Below are 22,722 nucleotides of genomic sequence, written 5' to 3' on the forward strand. Positions count from 1 at the left end.
GCCTTGGCTTTTTGAGGATTCAAGGACTACATAGGATTCTTTTTTTTTAAAAAGAAAAAACTCACAGATATGGGTTGGACTGCCGCCCCCCCCCCCCCCAACGCAATATGTTTCAATGAGCCAGTTTTGAGCTCAGTTTCCTAAGTGGCCTTTTCTCTGCCGGCTGTGGTCTGTCTGATTATTTTGTACAATGTAGCTCCTACTTTACAGAGTGACTCTTGATCCAACTGCAGCTTGATCTTTCAAAAATAGCAGATTTGAATATTGTATGAAAGGTATCAGGAGTTTAATGATGGAACTGTGCTGATTATTTTTCTGCATAGAAGTTTCTGTTCTTGTGTTTGTGATAACAAAAGAAAGTTTTTAACTCCTTCCACACTGTATCTAGAGGAAGTCCAATGCTCTATCCTTCAGCCCTCTTATTCATGTAAACAGTTGTACTGTTTTTATCATGTCAATGTGAAATTGACCAAGAATGCATACCTAACACAGCTTTAATTCGCATTAACATATACAACTTTATTTTTCCAGTTGAATGTATTTCTCATGCATCTTTTAATCTCATTGAGTGTGGACTTGGATCAGAGCCAGAGGTAGGAATTTGTCTGCTTTTAGAAATCAAGTATAAAAGCTTATTCTTATGCATCATATTAAGAAGATACTCAGCTTACTGAGCCACAAATGCACATACTTTTTTTGGTATACCATGCTCTCTATGGACAAAGAGATATGATTTCTGCCCCGAGGATGGGGATTAGGCTACATACCCTTGCGGCCTTATGTGCATATTATGTAGTATGACTTGGATAGATTAGGCTACATACCCTGAGATCAACTGAGGTTCCAAACTACTGCTGGGATTCATTCATTCAATAGAAGATTTCATGCTACCATAGTTGCTGATTGAAGAAAGAATCAAAATGCCCTGTGGATGCTCTTCTTCATTGAAGAGTTTATGATCCTCCTGTAGAATTGGTTGCAGCCTGGCTATTCTATATTACTGTGAGTCGTTTCACCCTGGCTATGTTTACATTTCCTTTTTAATACTTAAATAGATCCATGGTTTATTCTAGGTACCTAATAATAGCAGTTTTCCCCTTTTTCTTTTTTCTCTTTTAATGTAAGTGGCTGCTCTCTCTTCATTTCTGGACTTACTGGACCAATGGTTCTTGTGATCTGTGGGCTTCAATTCAGAATTGGAAAATTAACTTGGATAGGCTTTGAATGAGTATGGTGGAAGCATACGAATTTTTTTTTTGTTAGTCTTTTCTATTATTTTAGTTATTTGTAAATTCCAAGCTCCACTTGATGGGTCTTTAGCTCAAATTGGTAGAGCACTTGAAACATGCGCATGTTCTAGGGATGGTGGTTCGAATCCACCTAAGGTCCTTTTTATTCAACTGTTCATAGCATAGTCAGTTATGACACTAATCCACACAACAACCCAAATTTAATGACATCTTTGAAATTTCACAAAAAATTTATATGTATGTACTTAAATTAAATGGATATGGATTTTTTTACCATATGTAGAGATCTCTGTTGTTCGAAAATGCCCGTACTATGAGTTTTGCTTTGTTAAAGTAACATAACACCAATTAGTGCTAATTTTGTAATTTTTATGGACACATGAAAAATTGGAAAAGACTTTCTTTTGAAAATTTAAATCTAATTTTTTGATTATCTTATTTTTTATAAAGTCATATTAAATGTATGCATATGTTGTATAACCAAACAAGGTTAAAATATTTTTCCAGACAAAATTCAAGTAGAATCCAACTGATGGACTCAGGGTAACCAAACAGTCTTACATATGGATTTAGCCGGATTCCACCTGACAGAATCAGGGCAATCAAACAGTTTTTCAACTGGATTCCATCTGACAGATTTTGGATAACCAAACAGGTTTTTTATCAGAATCCAAATCCATATGAACCAGATTCTTAAGAACCCGATCAAATTTAAGAATCCGACTCCTCCGACACTTTCAACCAAATGCGCCCTTAAACTTTCTTGGGTTCAGCTTTCGAACCCTTGGTAGACTTTGGTGCATTCCATGGGGTTGGAGCTCTCTTCTTCCTCATTCCTTCGGGAGTTTTAACCTGGCTCAACCGCTTTACCTTCCCCACCTTTTTGGTAGAAGTCTTTGGTTTCAGAGTCTTCATCAGCTTCTACTTGTTGTTCTTTGGTGTAGAGACCGTCCTTGCTTCTTTCGTCTTTTGTACCTTCACCTTCCCAATTTTCTTCTAGCTCCTTCTCCATCTTTACGGGGATAGTATCCACGACGGTGTTGTCCTTCCTCTGTCACTTCACTTGTACTCTGAGACTAACCGGTTTGAGCTTCTCGGTGACAGATTTTGTAAGAGGTTTTGACCTTCACCAATCTCTCCGATTGAGCGAATTTCTTCAATTGGACAGACAAGACCTTTTTGAATTTAGGGGAAGCTCCGTTCCATACTTTTTCATCAATGAATTTGGCAATTGCAAGTTGGCTTGAACCAGTCTGATCTTTGAGCGAAGATATCGCTTCAGTTATCATCTGATAAGACATTCAAAGACACATTAAACGATCATTACATAAACAAAGAAGACGAAGACGAAAGAAAGAGATGCGAAAGAAACCTGAAATATGGAGGATGGAGGAGGGTCTTATGGTTTGCAGAATCTGGTTTCGTGGTCGTGAGGAGAACAGAGTCTGAGAAACCAGAGCAATTGAAGATGGAGACAATCCTGTCATTTGCCTAATTTTTAAGGGCTTTATGGTCCTTTTGCATATGTTATGTAATTTTTTGGTTTGGGTTTGAGTTTTGTAACATAAGGGTAACATGGTAAAAATATATTAATGAAGTGTAATATGGTCATTTTTAAATATTTAACTACAGCTAACGGTTTAAACTTATCGGTAATTAAGGGCTTTTTTGTAAACCTCCCAATCATCTAGGGAACTTCGAAGGGGTTTTGTTGTTGCAGTTTTAAATATCACAACAAAAAAATTTCATTATTACTACAGTTATTAATTACGATTTTATTTCTATAGTTATAGGTCGGGTCCTCTATTACTGCAATTTTAAATACCGCAACAGTAAGAATCTCATATTATTGCAAATTAACTATGTTTTGTTTTCACAGTAATAGGTCCTCTATTACTATTATTTTTAAGGGAAAAAAGTTTTCTATTCGGGAGTGTGGCCTACGCCAGCACGCCCATAAGTCTATCTCTCTCCTCTCCATGTGAAAAGACACCTCTGCCCCTTTGTTTTAAGGAGGAGAGAGATAGACACATGGGAGTGCTGGCGTAGGCCACACTCCCGTACAGAAAACTGCTTCCCTATTTTTAAATATTGCAACAATAAGCATTCCATATTATTGGACATGAAAAAACTGCAATTATAGGACATTTATAGTTGTGATTTTAAAAAGCTACAGTTATATTTTAGCAGCTATAACTGGGTTTTGTTGTAGCGTATAAAAGTGTCATTTAGACAGTCCCAAAATAAAGACATTGATGCATACATAAATAAAGAGACAGCTTTAAGAGTTCTGATGTCTATTTCAAATTCAACTCAAAAACTAATGATTTAAAGAGCAACAAAAGAGCATCACTTAAGAGTCCTAAGCAATGTAATATTATTAATAGGTTAGGGTTTAAAGCTTTTTAGGATTTTAGATTTCTAATTTTCCATTCGATTTGTTTACATATCATCCGGTTCCAATGATCTTGGTGCTACCGGGTCTTTAATGAGCTTTCGATTTTGGAACCGTTGGGAGACCCGGTCCAGAATCGGCCATGACCAATAGTATATCACTAGGACAGATCCGTCCAAATAAGCTATTGGGTGGTCTGGTTCTGTTTCCTGTCGATCCGGATCGGTTCTGGTTCAACCATTGACACCCCTACATAATGGTTTTAGTTCCATTTCAGTATTTGGCATTTTTTGTCTTATTTCAAATTGATTTTTATCTCTTGTGTTCGCGACACTAGAATGGGATGACTGCGACTACTTATAATGCTTTGCCTATATATAGGTATATATTTATGACTTAGGCTCTCTTTGGTATCATTTTTATTTTTTATTTTTTTTATTTAACAAAAATCATTAATGAAAGCTATTTTTTTTATCAAAATATAAAAATTGTTTGGTAACCAATAGACATAATAGATTGTCTACTAAGAAATAGGTTTAGTATACCTATGTGCATAATGATTTTTATGGAGAAGATACTCCTCTTCTGCGACTTCAGAATCAAAACTAGAAAAAAAAAAAAAAAATCGACGAATCAAATTCACCATTCCTCTGCTTACAACCAAATCCTTCATGCAAATTTAAAAGAAAAAGAGCAACCATGCAATTCAACCTAGTAACAAGGAAATCAGATCCGAAACTAACTGTAACCAAATTGGGTTGGGATCCGAGGCCTGTACCTGCGCCCACGTAGGGTAGATGTGGATCAAAAGGACCCAACTAGGGATAGGGTTTAGAGACGGGGCCCATAAGGTGGTTCTCCCCTTTTCATATATATAAAGAGAGATCGAGAGAGGCTGCGTTACACAAGTGAAGTCATAACTGCAGCCTCCTTAATCCCACGGTCTCTCTCCCTCTCTCGTCCTGCTCTCTCCCTACCGTGTGTGTGTGTTCCTAGAGGCATCCATCATTGCCTAGGGATTTGGAGTGTGAACTATTGATTGTGATCGATTACCTATCGAGTGCATCGTTGCAAGGGAGACGCTATGCTGTTCGTGCGGTTGTCAACCAAGGGCTATCTCTATCCTCTTCCGCAGCGTCGTGGATATCACGCTACGAAGGTAACAATCCGATATCCCTTCTATATTTATTTAAGACTAACTAACCATTCGATTACTGAAGACAAAATTTTCAGTAAATCAAACTCACCATTCCTCTGCTATCATAATAATCATTCAATGCCCACTAATAGCTCGAATGATTCAATCCAAACCAGTCGGCCAAATGCTCATCCAAGCTTGAATGCGCTGCCAACAAAACCCCAAAACCTGCCAATACTCTTTTGCGGATTCGATTCATCAACAACAGCAACACCTTCTCCAAAAGAAGAAACAAGTGGTCGGTCTGATCCCGCCTGCTTCTCCGGGGCGGAAGCAGCTGTAGCCACGACGGCCAAGGCGAGATTTTGTAGAGATTGTTGGGCGCCTGCAGCGAAGGCATTCAAGAGATGCTAGATATATTGGAATTGTTGGCTTTTATTTTGGGTGCACCAGCTCTCCTTTTAGGTGCTTTTTCTACGACCTGCACTTCTGGCGTTTTCATCCTCGAAGCAGAATTGGTTGCGGCGGTGGTGGTGGTGGTGTTGGCGCCGGCGATGGCGGCATTAGCTATCGTAGCTCCACCTTTGTGGCCCATTCTTCATCGTTTCAGGGTTTTGTTTCACTGCGATCATGGTCTCCAAAGAAACACCCCATCTTCTGTAGCTGTAATAACTCAAGTTTTCATCTCTTTCTGGATCGGTGAAGAAGGAGGAGAACGGGGCAGAAGGCTTGCCTTTTTAAAAAACAAAATCAATTTACCATTTTACCCTTCAATTTTGGGGTTTATGAGCACACATACTCATTAAAGTGTCTGCAAAAGTAAGGGAAAACTCTTTCCAGCAAAAAACCATAAACAACTTTTGATCTATTTTTTACTTTTGGTTTTTTTTCAATCTTTTTTAAATAGAAACAGGCTCCATAAAGACACCAAACGCATCAAAACATTTTGTAGGGAAAAATAAAAAATACGAATGATACCAAAGAGGGCCTTAGCACTGTAGTTAGTCAGAAAAGTTCTTGTATTCTCAGATGTTGCTGATGTTACTACTATGGCTGGTGTCGATAATGGGGAGATTGGACTTGAGGTTTTAGAAGATTTTTCGATCGATTCGTGCGGAATATGAGAGTATACAGGTTTACAGTGCCTGTTGGGAGAGTTTTCGCATGTCCTTTCTACATTTATTGCTATAAAATTCGGGAAACTGTACCTGAAATTTTCCGAGTTGTATGTCAATTGACTCCAATATCTCAAACTTAATCTTTAAAAAGAAGGATAGACTGAAAATCATGATGATAAAGTATAACCAAATACAAATTTATGTCTATTGTGACAGAATAACTTTGTTTTGGCTAGATATCAATTAAAACAATGCAAAAAAAAAAAAAAAAAAGCAAATCGTTTATCCACGAGGATTTTGTATGAATGTTTGTTATGCGCTATCATGTAAAATGCGCCAATAAATAAGGTATTTTTAATGTCTCATGTGGTAAGCATTTTTTTTAAACGGTTCACACATTAAACACTTCTCTGTTTGGGTTTGCATACAATGTGACAGACTGAAGATAAGTTTAGGTTTGAGGATTAGTTCAAGCCATCGTTAGGTCCAACCTAATTTTCGGTTTCAATAATGGTTACTTTTTGGGTATGACTTGGGATGGGCTTATTTCGTTGGTATCAGGCCCAACCTAATTTTGGCACGAATTTGCTGCATTAGCTAGAGTTGGGCTACACCAACTCAACCCCAGTTGCCCCATTAGAGAGTTTTAAGCTTGGGTTTTTATTTTTTAAAAGAGAGAGACAGGCCAATGTAGGTCTGGCCCATATATTAATTTGGGCTTCAATCTGGGATTATGCAGGGGAAAGTTGCTGATATTCAAAGTTTACTAAATGCCAGGCCCAGGCCCAGGCCCAGACCATGTGTAAAACGAGTGAGCCCAATGCATGTTTCACTAGGTGGATTGGAATCGGTTTGAGCAATACTTAAACAGCAATGAGGTCAGGCATGTTGAGCCATGTTTGGTAATGTTGGCTCGATTTCTTATTCTTATAGAATGAATGGGGCATCTAGACCAAAAAATTTGAGAACCAAAGTAACAATTGACACCTAGGGAGGACAAGTCGACGAGATGATCATGTTCCAACTAGCTTCTGTGGTGACCAAATCGCAAAAAACGAGCGTTTTACTTCTAACCTATTTTCCATATCCAAACTTTCCCAAATAGAGCCAAAATCATTAGAATAATCTTCTTTGACTATTTTAGGCATGTACATAAAATTCCACCCGAATCTGACACTATTGATGAAAATGACTATTTTCCCTCTAGTATTTTCTTAGAAATCCGAATCACCTCAGTTTGAGCTAAAACCTCTCGATTTAGTTTCATATAACTATTTTGAATATATGCGTAAAATGTTGTCCGAATCCGGTGACATTTGGTTGTCATTTAATGCAAAAATGATCGTTTTGCCCTTGACGTAATTTGGGTATTTGAACCTTTTCAATTGAACCGAAACTATTGGATCTCTTTATCTAGCTATTTTGGGCCTATGCGTAAAATTTCATTCAAATCCGACGTCCTTTAATTTTTACCTAATTGAAAAATGATTGTTTTGCCCTTGATATTTTTTCGGTATCTAGTCTTCTCCTGGTTTGGGTCGAAACCCTTCAAGTAATTTTATTTGTCCATTTTAAACTCACACGTGAAATTTGTTTGAATCAAATGTGGGAAAATTATCCTCTCCAATTCCCTAAAGCTCGGCAGTGCGGCAATGCTAGGTGGAGATGCCGAAACGTGGTAGCTCAAACATCCAACGGTCCAAGCTCATTGACTATGTTGAGATCGGACCATTGGATGTCCGAGCTGCCATGTGTCGGTATCTCCACTGCCGCACTGCCGAGCTTTAGGAATTGGAGAAGATAATGTTGTGGGCCTCAATAGGTTTGAAACGTCATTTTCATTGATTCCCTGTTTTCTATGTCTTTTTCGATGAACTATGACTATGTCGCCGCACAAATTCAAAGTGCTTGGAGAGAGCTTCGTGTCATGTCATTCGGGGATTTGGCTCCTCTCCAAGGAGCTCAGCGCCCAGGGAGTGCCCAGGGGGCATCCAAGGGTTGGGCTATGCCACACACATCTCGGCGCATGCCTAGGGATGTGTGTGGCACAACCCAACGGCTGGATGCCCCCTGGCGTGCTGGGCTCCCTGGAGAGGAGCTCAATTTGTCATTCACCCGCATGGGCAGCCCTATGCCTAGACCAGCTCATACATTAGATCGGACCCCATTAGGCACATAACAAACCACCATACTTCTGCAACCATCGTCTTCAGCGGTTCTCATTCTAGGCAACTTTCACTGTGGCGGTAGGTAGCTTTTCCAAACGGCTCCACTTTGCCCCAGAGTTTTTATCTGGCAGCAGATAACCCTTTCTTGACGGCTTTCACTCTACTCCAGATAGCTCTCTCCTAGATAGCCCTCTCCGTGACTCGAACCCGTGATGCGGTGCCCGGCTTTGATACCAAATGTTAGGCACTTGACCAATACACCAAAAGCTCCAGAGCTGATGGAACACGTTACATCAAGCCTTTTAACCTATCTCATACTAAGCTGGTCAAATCTAACACCCATACATTAGATCGGACTCCATTAGGCACGTAACAGTTCCCCATCCCCATTAGAACATACATGTAATTTAATGATTTTAATTAAAAAAAAAAAATGTTTGTTGTGTTATTGTTGTATATGGTCATGTGAAATGGTTTAAATCACGGTTTAGGATATTAAAATAGATTTAGATCATATTGCATTATTTTTTCATGTAATTAGGGTATATATGCCATAATATGTACATATAATGATGTATTAGGTTACAGAACCACTTTTCCTTGTATATGTGATGTATATAAAAAAAATGTTATTATGTACATGTTATAAAAGCTTCACATGCATGCATGCTCGTTCAAGGTCATATTCATACATAAAGTGCATTTAAGCCTTTAAGGGTATTTCAGTTATTTTGCTAGGTATAGGGTAAAATCAAATTTTCAGCATAAAAATGTAAATCTCAGTATACAAGGGTGTCTGACATCATACCCTAATTTTCCTTTGGTTTAAAAAATGCGTGTCTTGACACATTTACCATTTTACCCTTTAGGGGTAATTTGATCATTTTCCACCATGCTAGGCCCCTTAGAGTAGATTTCTGGTTTGTTTTTGGATTTCAATACATTTCCACATTGAATCATCATTCCCAAACATGTACACACATGTACAGCTATTTTTGAAACTTTCAATGCACTTTTCACAACTTACGACACAAAGGGGTATTTTGGTCATTTTACATTCAAAATTTTTTGTTTAAGTCTTGGGAGTGGTTTTATTACTCTATTTTCATGTTCTCAAAATTCATAAACATGTTTCAATGTATGAATTGCACTTCGCTAGGTGTCTTGGCATATTTGATGCATTGTTGCCCTATAGGGGGCATTTTGATCATTTTGCAATAATTGGGACTAGTTTTAGTTTTAGTTTTAGGACCTTAGGACCCTTCACACTAGTTACATTTGGTCCTTTTTTTTTTTTTTTTTTTGTTTTCTGCGTCCATTCCTGCGTGAACCAATTCTTGGTATAGGTTTTGTCATATTTTTTCATCTTATAAATATATTGACTGTATCAAGGGAATTTCACTCTACATTCGTCAAGCCAAATAGACCGGGAGCGCAAGTAAAAAGAGAAACTTACTAAAAAAGTCTCGTGGAGCTAACTAGCAATGACCAAGACCCTGAAACGAACAGCCCAGTTGACCAAAGAAAACTGTGTTTGAAATTTAAAACTTAGGAATAAATTCTAACAGTTTCCCTGCATTACAGGTCCATCTCCATGCGTACTTGCATTTTTTCCCTAGGAGGGGCATTTCGGTAATATTAACATTTTTCATTGTTTTATCTTTTCATGCATTAATTAGATTAATTAAAATTTCATAATAAATTTAATCACCTAAGTTAGGGTTAGTAATCAAAATTAATACATTAATTTTAATTAAGTTCATAAACTTTAACACAAATAGGTTAAACCTCCCAAATTAGATTAATTAGGTGCATAATGAATATAAACAAGAAGCTAGAAGATTGTCAACTCTTTTGCCAAAAAGGTTTTGTTATTATTTGCTCAACCGAGAAGAGGACAGGGAATCTATCCAGTTTGAGTTAAAGTGAAATGAGTCAATATTCTATTAAGAAAATTAAAACCATAGATATTGATTTTGATTCACTTATTAGCAAAAGAAGATGGGGAATTAGTTTGACTGATAATTTAGTGTCTCTCCTGTAAAAAGAAATTTCAATTGTAGATTATAGACCCTAATCTAGGTGACAACTCCCTTTTTTCTTAATCAATCCTCTTGCAACGTAAGAGGGTACTACCACGAGGTAGTAGATAGTAGAGAATGTACGTACCTTGCCTAAGCCGGTCCCCTCTGTTGGGTTCTCGAATCTCGGCAACCCGCCACTGCCCCAAGTCCTTTGTCTTATGCCCCTATAATTGCAGTGGAAACTATCTTGTCCAACTTTACCTCTCATAACTCTTTCTTATAAACTTTGGTAGGGACGTTATGGACCCAACGACTTCATCACCAGAAAAGGCAAGCTTCTCATGGAGAGCTATTTCTCCTGCATCTAAATTTCCTCTTCCTGGATACATTCGGAAGCAAATAAAGTGGGTTTGTCCATTGCAAAACTTAAGAGAACATCAGAGCCCTATGAACTTGAAAGGTTACAAATATTATGGCGCCAGTGAGTAGTTAGAGAACCATAAGAACATGAACTGAGTTTTCAATTACAATCTAAGACTTTAAAGGTTATGTTTGGAAGTCAAGAAAAGAAAATAAAAAATTCAAAAAGTTTTGAATTGGAGGAGAGAGATAGACACATATTTTAATTAAGGATGTAAACGGATCAAATTCGGCTCGGCTACGGATCGGATGTGATTGATTTCGGATGTTCCCTGGTCGAATACGGATACCTCTAAATGGATTCGGATGCAGATCAAATTTGGATTTTCAACCATCTGTTTACATCTCTACCTTGTGTAACCCGGACCTTCTTCCCCCTAGTGGATACAATTCACTCACAATCCATATCTCGTAGATCATGATTCTCTTTTCCTCATATTATAAAACCTGTTGAATCTTCAAAAACCCTCATGATCATTATTTATTTATTTATTTTATTATTAAGTATTCGGATTTTTTTTCAGACATTTTTATCGGAGTATTCAGATTTTTTTTCAGATATCTCTAAACAAATACGGATATCCCTAAACGGAGGAGGAGGAGGAGGAGGAGGAAAGAGAAGTGTTCTTTTTTGGTAAGGAAAGAGAAGTGTTTCTCATCATGTTAAATTTTATTTTGTATAAGTATTTCCTAAGAATAATAATAAAAATAAAATAATTCTGACTTAGAAATACTCCCGCATATTAGAAACATTACATAGTGTGGAATTGTCATGTTGTTATTCCTATCTATGTTAGAGGTTTTTTTTGGGTAACATATCTATGTTAGTGTTTGACTATATCTTAAGTAGGGATGTCAATGGATTTTGATCCGACACAAATCTGAATCCCATTTGATCCGATCCAATAACGAGTGTTCCATTACTAATTGAATCAAATTTATTTCGTAATACGTTGATGTCATTTGAAAGGGGTTGACTTAATCCCGCTGCACAAGGCACTTGCCGCTACACAGAACACTCGCCTCTATACCCACTCTCAGCACAAAGGAAGAATGAAATCGGATTAGAGTTTGAAACCTTAATGCAGAGAAGAAAGGGGCAATAGCCGATGGGCGAAGGTGAATGAAGTTGGGATTTTGGGTTTTGGGTATTGAATATTGTTTTTATTTTTTCCCTTTTTTTTTTTTAATTTAAACAACATTTTTTAAGATGTTTAATACGTTTTAAAATTGTTAAACACTTTGTTTTGTGCTATAAAATATATTTTTTATCCGTATCTATGGATTTATATGTTAAAAAAATGTTTTTTAGTTGTACATTTGTGTATGCGTATTATATGCGTTCTTACTACCAATAGTGATGACCTAAGATGATGATGATGAGTGAGAGAGAGAGAGAGAGATTACATTCTCCGGTATCAACAATGCAATAGATTGGAAGTCAAAAGTGAGTAGGGCTGTAGGAGAGTAAGAGTGAGCATGGTAGACAGTTTGCAGGTAGATTTGGGTGAAATTGAATTTAGGGGATAGAAATTAGGGATCGCGTAATTAGAGTTGACATGAAATAGATTACGGAAGAAGACGTACCTGATGAATGAATGATTCAATCTCCTCCCACTTACATGGGTTCTTCTATTGAAGAGGTTCCCCTTCTTCCATGTGAGGTGAGGCATACATAAGAGCGGAATTTGGTGTGGGGATGTACTTTGCTGCAGTTTTGTTTCCGTAGTTAAAAGGGTATATGTTATTGCAGTTTTAAATACCACAACAATAAGTATCACATAATATTATTATTTTTAATTGTGGTTTTGTTTTTTTGCAGTTACAGGGTCCTTTGTTGTTACAGTTTTAAATACCACAATAAAAAAGTTTCACATTACTGTGATTTTTAAGTATGGTTTTATTTCTATAATTACAGAGTCCTTTATTATTAGTTTACTACAATTTTAAATACCGCAACAATAAGAATCTTATATTATTGTGAATTATTGCGAATTAACTGCGGTTTTGTTTCGCAATTATAGGACATTTATAGTTGTGGTTTTAAAAAACACATTTCAAATTATTGCACAAGAAAAAACTGCAATTATAGGATATTTATAGTTGTGGTTTTAAAAAATAATAGTTATATTTCGGCAGCTACAATTGTGTTTCGTTGTAACGTATAGAAGTATCATTTAGATTCTCATAAAATAAGAAAAAAATGTCATTTAGATAGTCCCAACAAAAAGATAAGGTACATGTATAAATTATAAAAAGAACCCAATTGGAAGTTGGAACCATCCAAACAACCAAAATGAGAGTACAGAATAAAAGAAAAAATCTTTCAATTATTTTAAAGGAACAAGTTTGATGGAACCATAACTACCATGTGCCAAATATAAGTGCAAATGGAGGCTAAGGACTGGCTTTGCCAATCTAGAATAGGTGTTCGGTCTATGTAATTTCCATTTAGAAATTTATTTTATCATTTTTTTATGATAGATTAATTTAAAGTACAGATTAACATATTTTATTTTTTAGCTAAAATTATTATTTTTAGTAGACAAGTTAGAATAATTTATTTGTTTTTTATTTTAATTGAATTCTTTTATTTATCTAAAAACATATTTCATCAACTTAGATGCCATTGAAGGATTGGCTAGTCATTCAACTCATGATAAATAAATAGTTTAACTTGATTGGTATTGCTATAAAATTAGAGAAACTCTACCTGAAATTTTCCTCTTATAGATGAGTTGTATGTCAATTGGCTCCAATAACGCAAACTTAATCTTGAAAAAGATGGATATACTTAATGGAAAAAATAAGGAAGTCGATGTGTACCCGGTCAACAAACACAAGTAATTTTTTCCTTCTTGAGTGAACCTAATAGGAAGCAAATAAATAGAGCAATATGGAGTAATATATATTGAACACAATGAAGGTTATAACCAAGCTCCCAAATCAGCAACTCAATGCATCACAAGCACACACATGAACACCATCGACTTTTAACATGGAAAATCACCTCAATGAGAGGAGTAAAAACCACAGGACCGTAGTCCATCAAAATTTCACTATCTCCAAATAATAGGAATACACAAGAGTCTTTTCTAATAAAAATTAGAGACATACAACCATTTTAAACATCAAGAATAATATATCATTGGCATCTATCATCAACAAGATGAATTCCAAAAAGAGGAATGAAAGAAAAAGAAGAGATCTCACCAAAACAGGGACAACAAGAACATAGTTATCGGAATAAGTTGCAGGAATCAAATCAACAATCATACCATTCAGAATGAAGATCTATGTCTTACGAATCTACTGTCCAAAAATCAGCTCAAATGGACCACGAATGACCATTCGATCGAGCTCTCGAAGTTGACTGTGCAGAACCTCTAAAACCAGAAAAACTGTTCACCTCCCATTTTCTTCTTCTGTTCTTTTCTCACACGACCAGCCACTCTCTTCTGCCTCTAATAAGACCAAAAATGAGGTAAAACCTCATTAAATAAATCATTGGATAACAATACCCTTCATATGGGCTTTAACCCTAATGGGCTTCACCAAAAAACCTTTGGGCCATCCTTCACATGGAGGGAAACCCAACCCAACAATACTGAAAGTCATGACAGTAAAGTGATCAATTGGCTCCAATATCTCAAACTTACTCTTGTAAAAGAAGGATAGAAAGAAATTCATGACGGTAAAGTGTAATCAAATACAAGATTTATGTCCATTGTGATAGAATAACTTAGTTTTGGTTAGATATCAATTATAACAATGCAGAAAAAGACGCAACAAAAAAAAACGTTTATCTATAAGGATTTTGTATGAATGCTTGTTATGCTCTATCATGTAAAATGCGCCAATAAATAAGGTATTTTTTAAAATGTCTCATGTGGTAAGCATTGTTTTTAAACGGTTGGTTCGAATTCACACATTAAACACTTCTCTGTTTTCACTTTTATCTCACTTTCATTCACTTGCATCAATTTACAACTGGAAATTTTATTTTCCCTTCACTACACTTCTAACAACTACATCAGCTCCACGTACATCAGAATAATAGCAATGAGGGTTTGCATACAATGTGACAGAGTGAAGATAAGTTTAGGATTCAGGATTTGTTCAAACCATCGTCAAGCCCAACCTAATTTTGGGTTTAATTAATGGTTACTTATGGGTATGACTTGAGATGGGCTTATTTGGTTGATATCAGGCCCAACCTAATTTTTGGCACGAATTTGCTGCATTAGCTAGGCTTGGGATCCACCAACTCAACCCCAGTTGCACCATTGAGAACCAAAGTAAACAAATGAAACTATTTGCCTGCGTCCTTGTGTAGATACCTCATTTTGCCACCTAGGAAGGACATGTTGACGATGATGTCCACCTACTTACTGCTTGGGCCAACACCGCTCCTATATTTGCAACAGGAACAGCTAGAGCCTATCTATCGATCGAGGACAAATTCTGCATCCTTTCACCCGAATTCTCCCTATCAGCCTCTATATGGGGCTGGATCCGCGTCTTTTTGGTAACATGAGATTTTGTATAGCATTCGTACCAAAAAAAAAAAAAAAAGATTTTGTATACCATTAATTAGAGTGCTTGTGCAAGCTAATATGACACAAATCTTTGTTTTTAGTTTTATTTAAACAATAAACCTATGCTGAGCAGAAACAATAATTGATATTAATCTTATATCATAATTTGTAGTTCAATTTGAATTATTGCTTTTAATGGTAATAAACTTTCATAGAAGAGGTCTGAAGAGTTGTATGCATTAGTCCAACCTTTAGGACCTAATTTAATCATGAGAGAGAGTCAAAGTTTGAATTATGAAGCAAGAATCCAATATCTACAGTTCTACATCAAACGACAGAGAGAATAACTTAACAAAAATACAGCCAATATACTAATAAGTTATAATTTATACAATAAAAAAGGGATTTTCTTATTGACACCCCTTAAGCTGTGTTTGTATGTCAAGAAATGGATGGAAAAAAAAGAAGAATCTTAACAAAAACAGAGATCAAAAGAAAATAAAATTTTTTTATTGCAATAGAAAAGAAAAAGGAAAAAAAGAGATGAGAGGGAGAGAAGAACGTTGAGGTGGGTTTGTGAGTGAGGGGGGTTGGTTCTTTCAAGAAAGGTGCGGGTGGGGTGGGGAAGGATGCCTATCGAGTGCGAATAGGATGTTGGTGAGGCTCCTCGTGATCTCTCACCCATCTGACACTTAATTCACCAGCCCCATGAACTTTTCTTGTGAAAATTAACTTTTTTTCTTTGTTTTTGCAACACGAGAAGAAAGTGAAATCTCTAACACAATTTCAAATTTAAACTATAAAATCCTCCTTCAGCTTGCAAATTATTCAAAGGCCAAAAAAATCGTACTACATCTATATAGCACTTTCATCACATCCAAACACAGTCTTAATGTTCAAATAATTTGTACCTTTACCTTTTTTGTCTTTTAGTATAACATATTTTTTATTACAATAAGGATAAATCATTTCACTTCACATGTGTACTCAAGAAAAAGTGTAAGACAATGAAAGCTTTTGATAGTTACATAATTAAAAGTCACTTTCAGATTATTTTGAAAACTTTTATTTATCCATGACTTAAAGAACTATTGGAAAAAGATATGGAGTAGTCAAAATAACGTTACAATCAATTCTAAATATACGTATAGAGGTATCATTTCGACAATCACAACAAGAAAATAAGGTACACTTATAAATGATAAAAATGAAAATAAAAAGGTAACAATTAGAACCATCCAATCAACCAAAATGATAGTAAAGAATATAGAAATCATCTTTCAATTATGAAAATATTACTAGCAACATTGCCAATAAAGAAGTATGCCCATCAATAATCATTGTCAAAGAAAATTTGAAGGTAACATAACTACAATTTGCCAAATATTAGTACAAATGGAGAATAAGGACCAATCATGCAAATCTAGAATAGCTATCGTGGCTATGTAAATTTCCATTTTGAAGGTTATTTAGTTTTTTTATGATAGATTAATTCAAAGTAAAGATTAATATTTTTTTAATTTTTAATTTTTAGCTAAAATGTCACTTTTTTGGTTGTCAAAGTAATTTCTTTGTTTATATTTTTGGACGCGTGCCTCTGCTTATAACCAAATTATAAACAAAATTTTTAGCCATACATTTTTATTCCTATAAGATGATATATCAATTACTTTGAGGGACTAAAAATAAAAATTTACTACCCTTCTTAATCCTCATTATGTTTTTATCTCCAAACTTCCATGTTGTTTACCTTTATTCATAGAAATCCCAGAGATGTTGAGTGGCAGTGGAGACCAGAATCTAACCTACAAGTATCAAAACCAAGCGAATAACATCAGAAAAACCTGCAATAGGTGACAGGGATGATTCTGGTAATATTCAACTATCTTGTGGAACATTGGCATAAGGATGTCAATTTAGAACTGAAACCAAAACCAACCGTTTAAAACTGAACTGATAAAATTGAATCAAATCGAATTTAATTGGTTCAGATTTAGTTTCAAAATAAGCAATCATTCATTGTTTTGGTTCAATTTTAGCTTTATTTGAAACAGTCAAACCGACCTGAATTACCTATTTTCAAACTGAATAAGGAACCGAATAAATCATACTATCTTTTTTAATATTTTAATTAATGTGGATAATAAATTCCATTCCATTTTATTGTTTGAAAAACTTTGTGGATTATGGCCCTAACCAACAAAGGGTCCTTGTGTTATAAAGATGTAAAAAGTTTGGCCAAACACCTAAAATAGGGTCCAAACCAAATTCAAATCGAGACAAAAACGAAAGTTAGAAAGCAAGGCTGAGATTGAGAAGTGGATAGAGATTGAATTTGAATTTGAATGTTTCCCCTTATCATCGTATGTGATAGGATGCAGTATATTTATAGATTATCTCTAGCGTGACACAGTAATACAAGGTACAAGAGTTTGAGTTTTAGTTACAGTCAACAATCTCCTATTTGTAGGATTAGGATAATCCTTGGACGATGAAACCTCTCCAACTTCTAATGACCTTGTCAAACCTTTTGAAATTTGAATCTTTGAATTTCCATTTACACACCCCCTCAAGCGAATCGGCCGGGCACATATGGTGAGCTTGTCTGTCAATAATTTGAACCGTGGTCCTGGTAATCCTTTTGTTAGAACATCGGCGAGCTGATCTTGGCTAGGCATGAACCGAACACAAAGTTGCTTGGACGCCACTTGTTCCCTAACAAAGTGGTAGTCAATCTAGATGTGTTTTGTTTGTGCGAGGAACAACAGATTGGCCGCAAGGTACATTGCACCAATGTTGTTGCAGTAGATAATTGGAGCCGATGACTTTACCCCAAGATCACACAAGAGCTGATGCAGCCATAACAATTCAGCAGCTGTGTTGGCAAGCCCCTTAAATTCAGACTCTATTGAGGACCTTGCCACAGTATGTTGCTTCTTGGAATTCCAAGGGACCAAGTTGTCCCCCAAATAAATGCAGTAACCACTTGTTGATTGCTTATCATATGAGCAACCAGCCCAATCGGCGTCTGTATACGCATAGCTGCTGAGTATTAATGGATGGCCTCAGTTGAATTCCCATGTCCACCGAATCTTTGAGATATCGGAGTATTCTTTTATTTATCCAAAAACATATTTCATCAACTTAGATGCAATTGAAGGATTGGCTAGTGATTCAACTCATGATAAATAAATAGTCTAACTTGATTGGTATTGCTATAAAATTAGAGAATCTCTACCTGAAATTTTACTCTTATGGACAAGTTGTATGTCAATTGGCTCCAATATCTCAAACTTAATCTTGAAAAAGATGGATATTCTGAAAATCATGACAGTAAAGTAATCAACTGGCTCCAATATCTCAAACTTACTCTTGAAAAAGAAGGATAGAAAAAAAATCATGACGGTATAGTATAACCAAATACAAGATATATGTCTATTGTGATAGAAAAACTTAGTTCTGACTAGATATCAATTAAAACAATGCAGAAGAAGACAATAGCAAAATAACTAATCGTTTATCCATGAGGATTTTGTATGAATGTTTGTTATGCTCTATCATGTAAAATGCGCCAATAAATAAGGTATTTTTTAATTGTCTCATGTGGTAAGCATTTTTTTTAAACGGTTCACACATTAAACACTTCTCTGTTTTCACTTTTATCTCACTTTCATTCACTTACTTCATTTTACAACTGGAAATTTTATTTTCCTTCACTTCACTTCTAACAACCACATCAGCACCATATCAGAACAATAGCAATGAGGGTTTGCATACAATGTGACAGAGTGAAGATAAGTTTAGGTTAATTTTGGGTTTCAATAATGGTTACTTATGGGTATTACTTGGGATGGGCTTATTTGGTTGATATAAGGCCCAACCTAATTTTTGGCACGAATTTGCTGCATTATCTAGACTTGGGATGCACCAACTCAACCCCAGTTGCACCATTGAGAACCAAAGTAACAAATGAAACTATTTCCCTGCGTCCTTGTGTAGATACCTCATTTTGACACCTAAAGAGGACATGTCGACGATGATGTCTACCTACTTACTGCTTGGGCCGACACCGCTCCTACACTTGCAACAGGAACAGAGCCCATCTATCGATCGAGGACAAATTCTGCATCCGTGCACCCGATTTCTCCTTATCAGTTTCTCTATGGGGCTAGATCCGCGTCTTTTTGGTAACATGAGATTTTGTATACCATTAATTAGAGTGCTTGTGCAAGCTAATATGAAACAATCTTTGTTTTTAGTTTTATTTAAACAATAAACCTATGCTGAGCAGAAATAATAATTGATATTAATCTTATATCATAATTTGTAGTTCAATTTGAATTATTGCTTTTAATGGTAATAAACTTTCATAGAAGAGGTCTAAAGAGTTGTATGCATTACTCCAACCTTTGGGACCTAATTTAATCATGAGAGAGAGTCAAAGTTTGAATTATGAAGCAAGAATCCAATATGTACAGTTCTACATCAAATGACAGAGAGAATAACTTAACAAAAATACAGCCAATTTAATAATAAGTTATAATTTATGCAATAAGAAAGGGATTTTCTTATTGACACTCCTTAAGCTGTGTTTGTATGTCAAGAAATAGATAGAAAAAAAAGAGAGAAGAATCTTAACAAGAGAAGAGGTCAAACGTAAATAAAATTTTTTTTTATTGCAATAGAAAAGAAAAAGAAAAAAAAGAGATGAGAGGGAGAGAAGAATGTTGAGGTGGGTTCGTGAGTGAGGGGAGTTGGTTCTTTCAAGAAAGGTGCGGGTGGGGTGGGGAAGGATGCCTATCGAGTGCGAATAGGGTGTTGGTGAGGCTCCTCGTGATCTCTCACCCCTCGGACATTTAATTCACCAGCCCCATGAACTTTTCTTGTGAAAACTAATTTTTTTTCATTGTTTTTGCAACACAAGAAGAAAGTGAAATCTCTAACACAATTTCAAATTTAAACTATAAAATCCTCCTTCAGCTTGCAAATTATTCAAAGGCCAAGAAAATCGTACTAGATCTATATAGCACTTTCGTCACATCCAAACACAGTCTTAATGTTCAAATAATTTGTAACCTTACTTTTTTTGTCTTCTAGTATAACATATTTTTTATTACAATAAGGATAAATCATTTCACTTCACATGTGTACTCAAGAAAATGTGCAAGACAATGAAAGCTTTTGATAGTTACATAATGAGAAGTCACTTTCAGATTATTTTGAAAACTTTTATTTATCCATGACTTAAAGAACTATTGGAAAAAGATATGGAGTAGTCAAAATAACGTTACAATCAATTCTAAACATACGTATAGAGGGATCATTTCGACAATCCCAACAAGAAAATAAGGTACACGTATAAATGGTAAAAATGAAAATAAAAAGGTAACAATTAGAACCATCCAATCAACCAAAATGATAGTAAAGAATATAGAAATCATCTTTCAATTATGAAAATATTACTAGCAACATTGCCAATAAAGAAGTATGCCCATCAATAATCATTGTTAAAGAAAGTTTGAAGGTAACATAACTACAATTTGCCAAATATTAGTGCAAATGGAGAATAAGGACCAGTCATGCAAATCTAGAATAGCTATTGTGGCTATGTAAATTTCCATTTTGAAGGTTATTTAGTTTTTTCATAGTCGATTAATATTTTTTTAATTTTTAATTTTTAGCTAAAATTGTCACTTTTTTGGTTGTCAAAATAATTTCTTTGTTTATATTTTAGGACGAGTGCCTCTGTTTGTAACCAAATTATAAACAGAATTTTTAGCCATACATTTTTATCCCTATAAGATGATATATCAATTACTTTGAGGGACTAAAAATAAAAATTTACTACCCTTCTTAATTCTTAATCCTCATTATGTTTTTATCTCCAAACCTCCATGTTGTTTTCCTTTATTCATAGAAATCCCAGAGATGTTGAGTGGCAATGGAGACCAGAATCTGACCTACAAGCATCAAAACCAAACGAATGATATCAGAAAAACCTACAATAGGTGATAGGGATGATTCTGGCAGTATTCAACTATCTTGTGGAACATTGGCATAAGGGTGTCAATTTAGAACCGAAATTAAAACCAACCGTTTAAAACTGAACTGATAAAACCGAATCAAACCGAATTTAATTGGTTCAGATTTAGTTTCAAAATAAGCAATTTTTTATCGCTTTGGTTCAGTTTTAACTTTATTTGAAACCGTCAAACCAACCTGAATTACCTATTTTCAAACTGAATAAGGAACCAAATAAATCATACTATTTTTTCTAATATTTTAATTATTGTGGATAATAAATTCCATTCCATTTTATTGTTTTAAGAAATTGGTGGATTATGGCCCTAACCAACAAAGGGTCCTTGTGTTTCAAAGATATAAAAAGTTTGCCCAAACACCTAAAATAGGGCCCAAACCAAATTCCAATCGAGACAAAAACGAATATATAACTGAATAAAAAGTGAATGTCAATTTGGTTTTGGTTTCAAAACACATGCTCCTATTTGGTTTTGGAACGATATTGATTTTTATATATTGTATCTTGAACTGAATCGAAATTGGGTCAAAAACGTCAGATGTAATACCCTGGCATAATGGAGAAATTAATTTAAAGCTTCACTTGTTATATATATCCTATAGAAGTGACAAAAGATGATCTGGTTTCTGGGAATGCCCTAAGAGCAATTTGGCCCTGAAACAGTCAATCAAGGGTATTTGGAGATTTCATTGTTGCCGCAAATTCTGAACTAGCAACCAACTAAGAATCTTGATTTTTATATCAGTGACAATTCGATTTCAAGGTGAGTTAATGATCTTATTGTTATCCTTGGTAATGTTGAGTAATTCTTATATGTGATGGAATTGATGTCAATAAGGGTCAAATCCTATGGTTAATATGTGAGTAACACTACGAATTTGTGCATTGGCACAGTGATTCGGTTCATCGGTTTGACTCAAATTTAATTGGCCCAATTATGGTTTGATATAATGGTTCATTTGTGGTTCAGCCAAGAATATAATTTAGTTCGATATGACTCGGCTTATGGATGATGAGGTCAGCTTCCATTAGGGCACTTGAGATCAACATGGACTATTATACTAGATCTTATAAGATCTTATATGATGTCATATTGGAGTCATATTGGAGTCATCAAGCACTTATAATGTCATCACACATAATGAAGTTTATAGTTTCAGCAGTTTCATTTTTTGAGAAATATATTTATGGGAGAATGTTCTTTGCGCCGCAGTGCAGCTTGCATCCAGGCATATGGGCAGCCTATGCAGAGGAACAGGGTGGTCATCACGCCCACCCCCATGTGCCTGCAAGGCGCAGGTTGCGCTGCGGCATAGAGAACAACACCCCACATATTTAATTTGGGATTGCATACTCTTATGGACTTTAAAAAAAAACAAGATAGTGGTGGCTTGTATGGGCTAACAATTAAATTTGATTCGAAAGCCACATGCTTGACTGAGTGCAAATGGATTTCACGTTTCTTGCTGTCCAAGATTTGGTAGAAGTCAATGGTTACAAGGATTCTTCAGGTTCGGCTACAGCAAGGAGTGTAAATGGAAGTAGGAGTCCTAGTGGAAGAATAATTCTTAGAAGCTTGCGCAAAATCTGAAATTCAGGAGTTCTTTTTAAATCTATATCTAGCTAATTTG

At 35.5% G+C, this 22,722-nt stretch overlaps 1 protein-coding gene across 1 annotated transcript; it reads right to left on the reverse strand.

Annotated features, from left to right (window-relative positions):
- Positions 1–2,326: 2,326 nt before the first annotated feature.
- On the reverse strand, positions 2,327–5,378 carry LOC122653456 (histone H1-like). The gene is made up of 2 exons (XM_043847282.1): positions 5,265–5,378; positions 2,327–2,539 (listed from the first exon to the last, which is right to left on the reverse strand). Exons 1-2 carry the CDS (start codon positions 5,376–5,378, stop codon positions 2,327–2,329), a joined length of 327 nt encoding a protein of 108 aa, XP_043703217.1.
- Positions 5,379–22,722: the final 17,344 nt, after the last annotated feature.

The sequence above is a fragment of the Telopea speciosissima genome, chromosome 1 (genome assembly GCF_018873765.1).
Source record: "Telopea speciosissima isolate NSW1024214 ecotype Mountain lineage chromosome 1, Tspe_v1, whole genome shotgun sequence".
Lineage (NCBI taxonomy): Eukaryota > Viridiplantae > Streptophyta > Magnoliopsida > Proteales > Proteaceae > Telopea > Telopea speciosissima.

Excerpts from the sequence above, each read along its gene's own strand:
- LOC122653456 (XM_043847282.1), bottom strand. The coding sequence starts at position 5,378 with ATGGGCCACAAAGGTGGAGCTACGATAGCTAATGCCGCCATCGCCGGC. Across the intron at positions 2,540-5,264 it reads TGAAAACGCCAGAAGTGCAG|ATGATAACTGAAGCGATATC; the intron begins GTCGTAGAAAAA and ends ATGTCTTATCAG.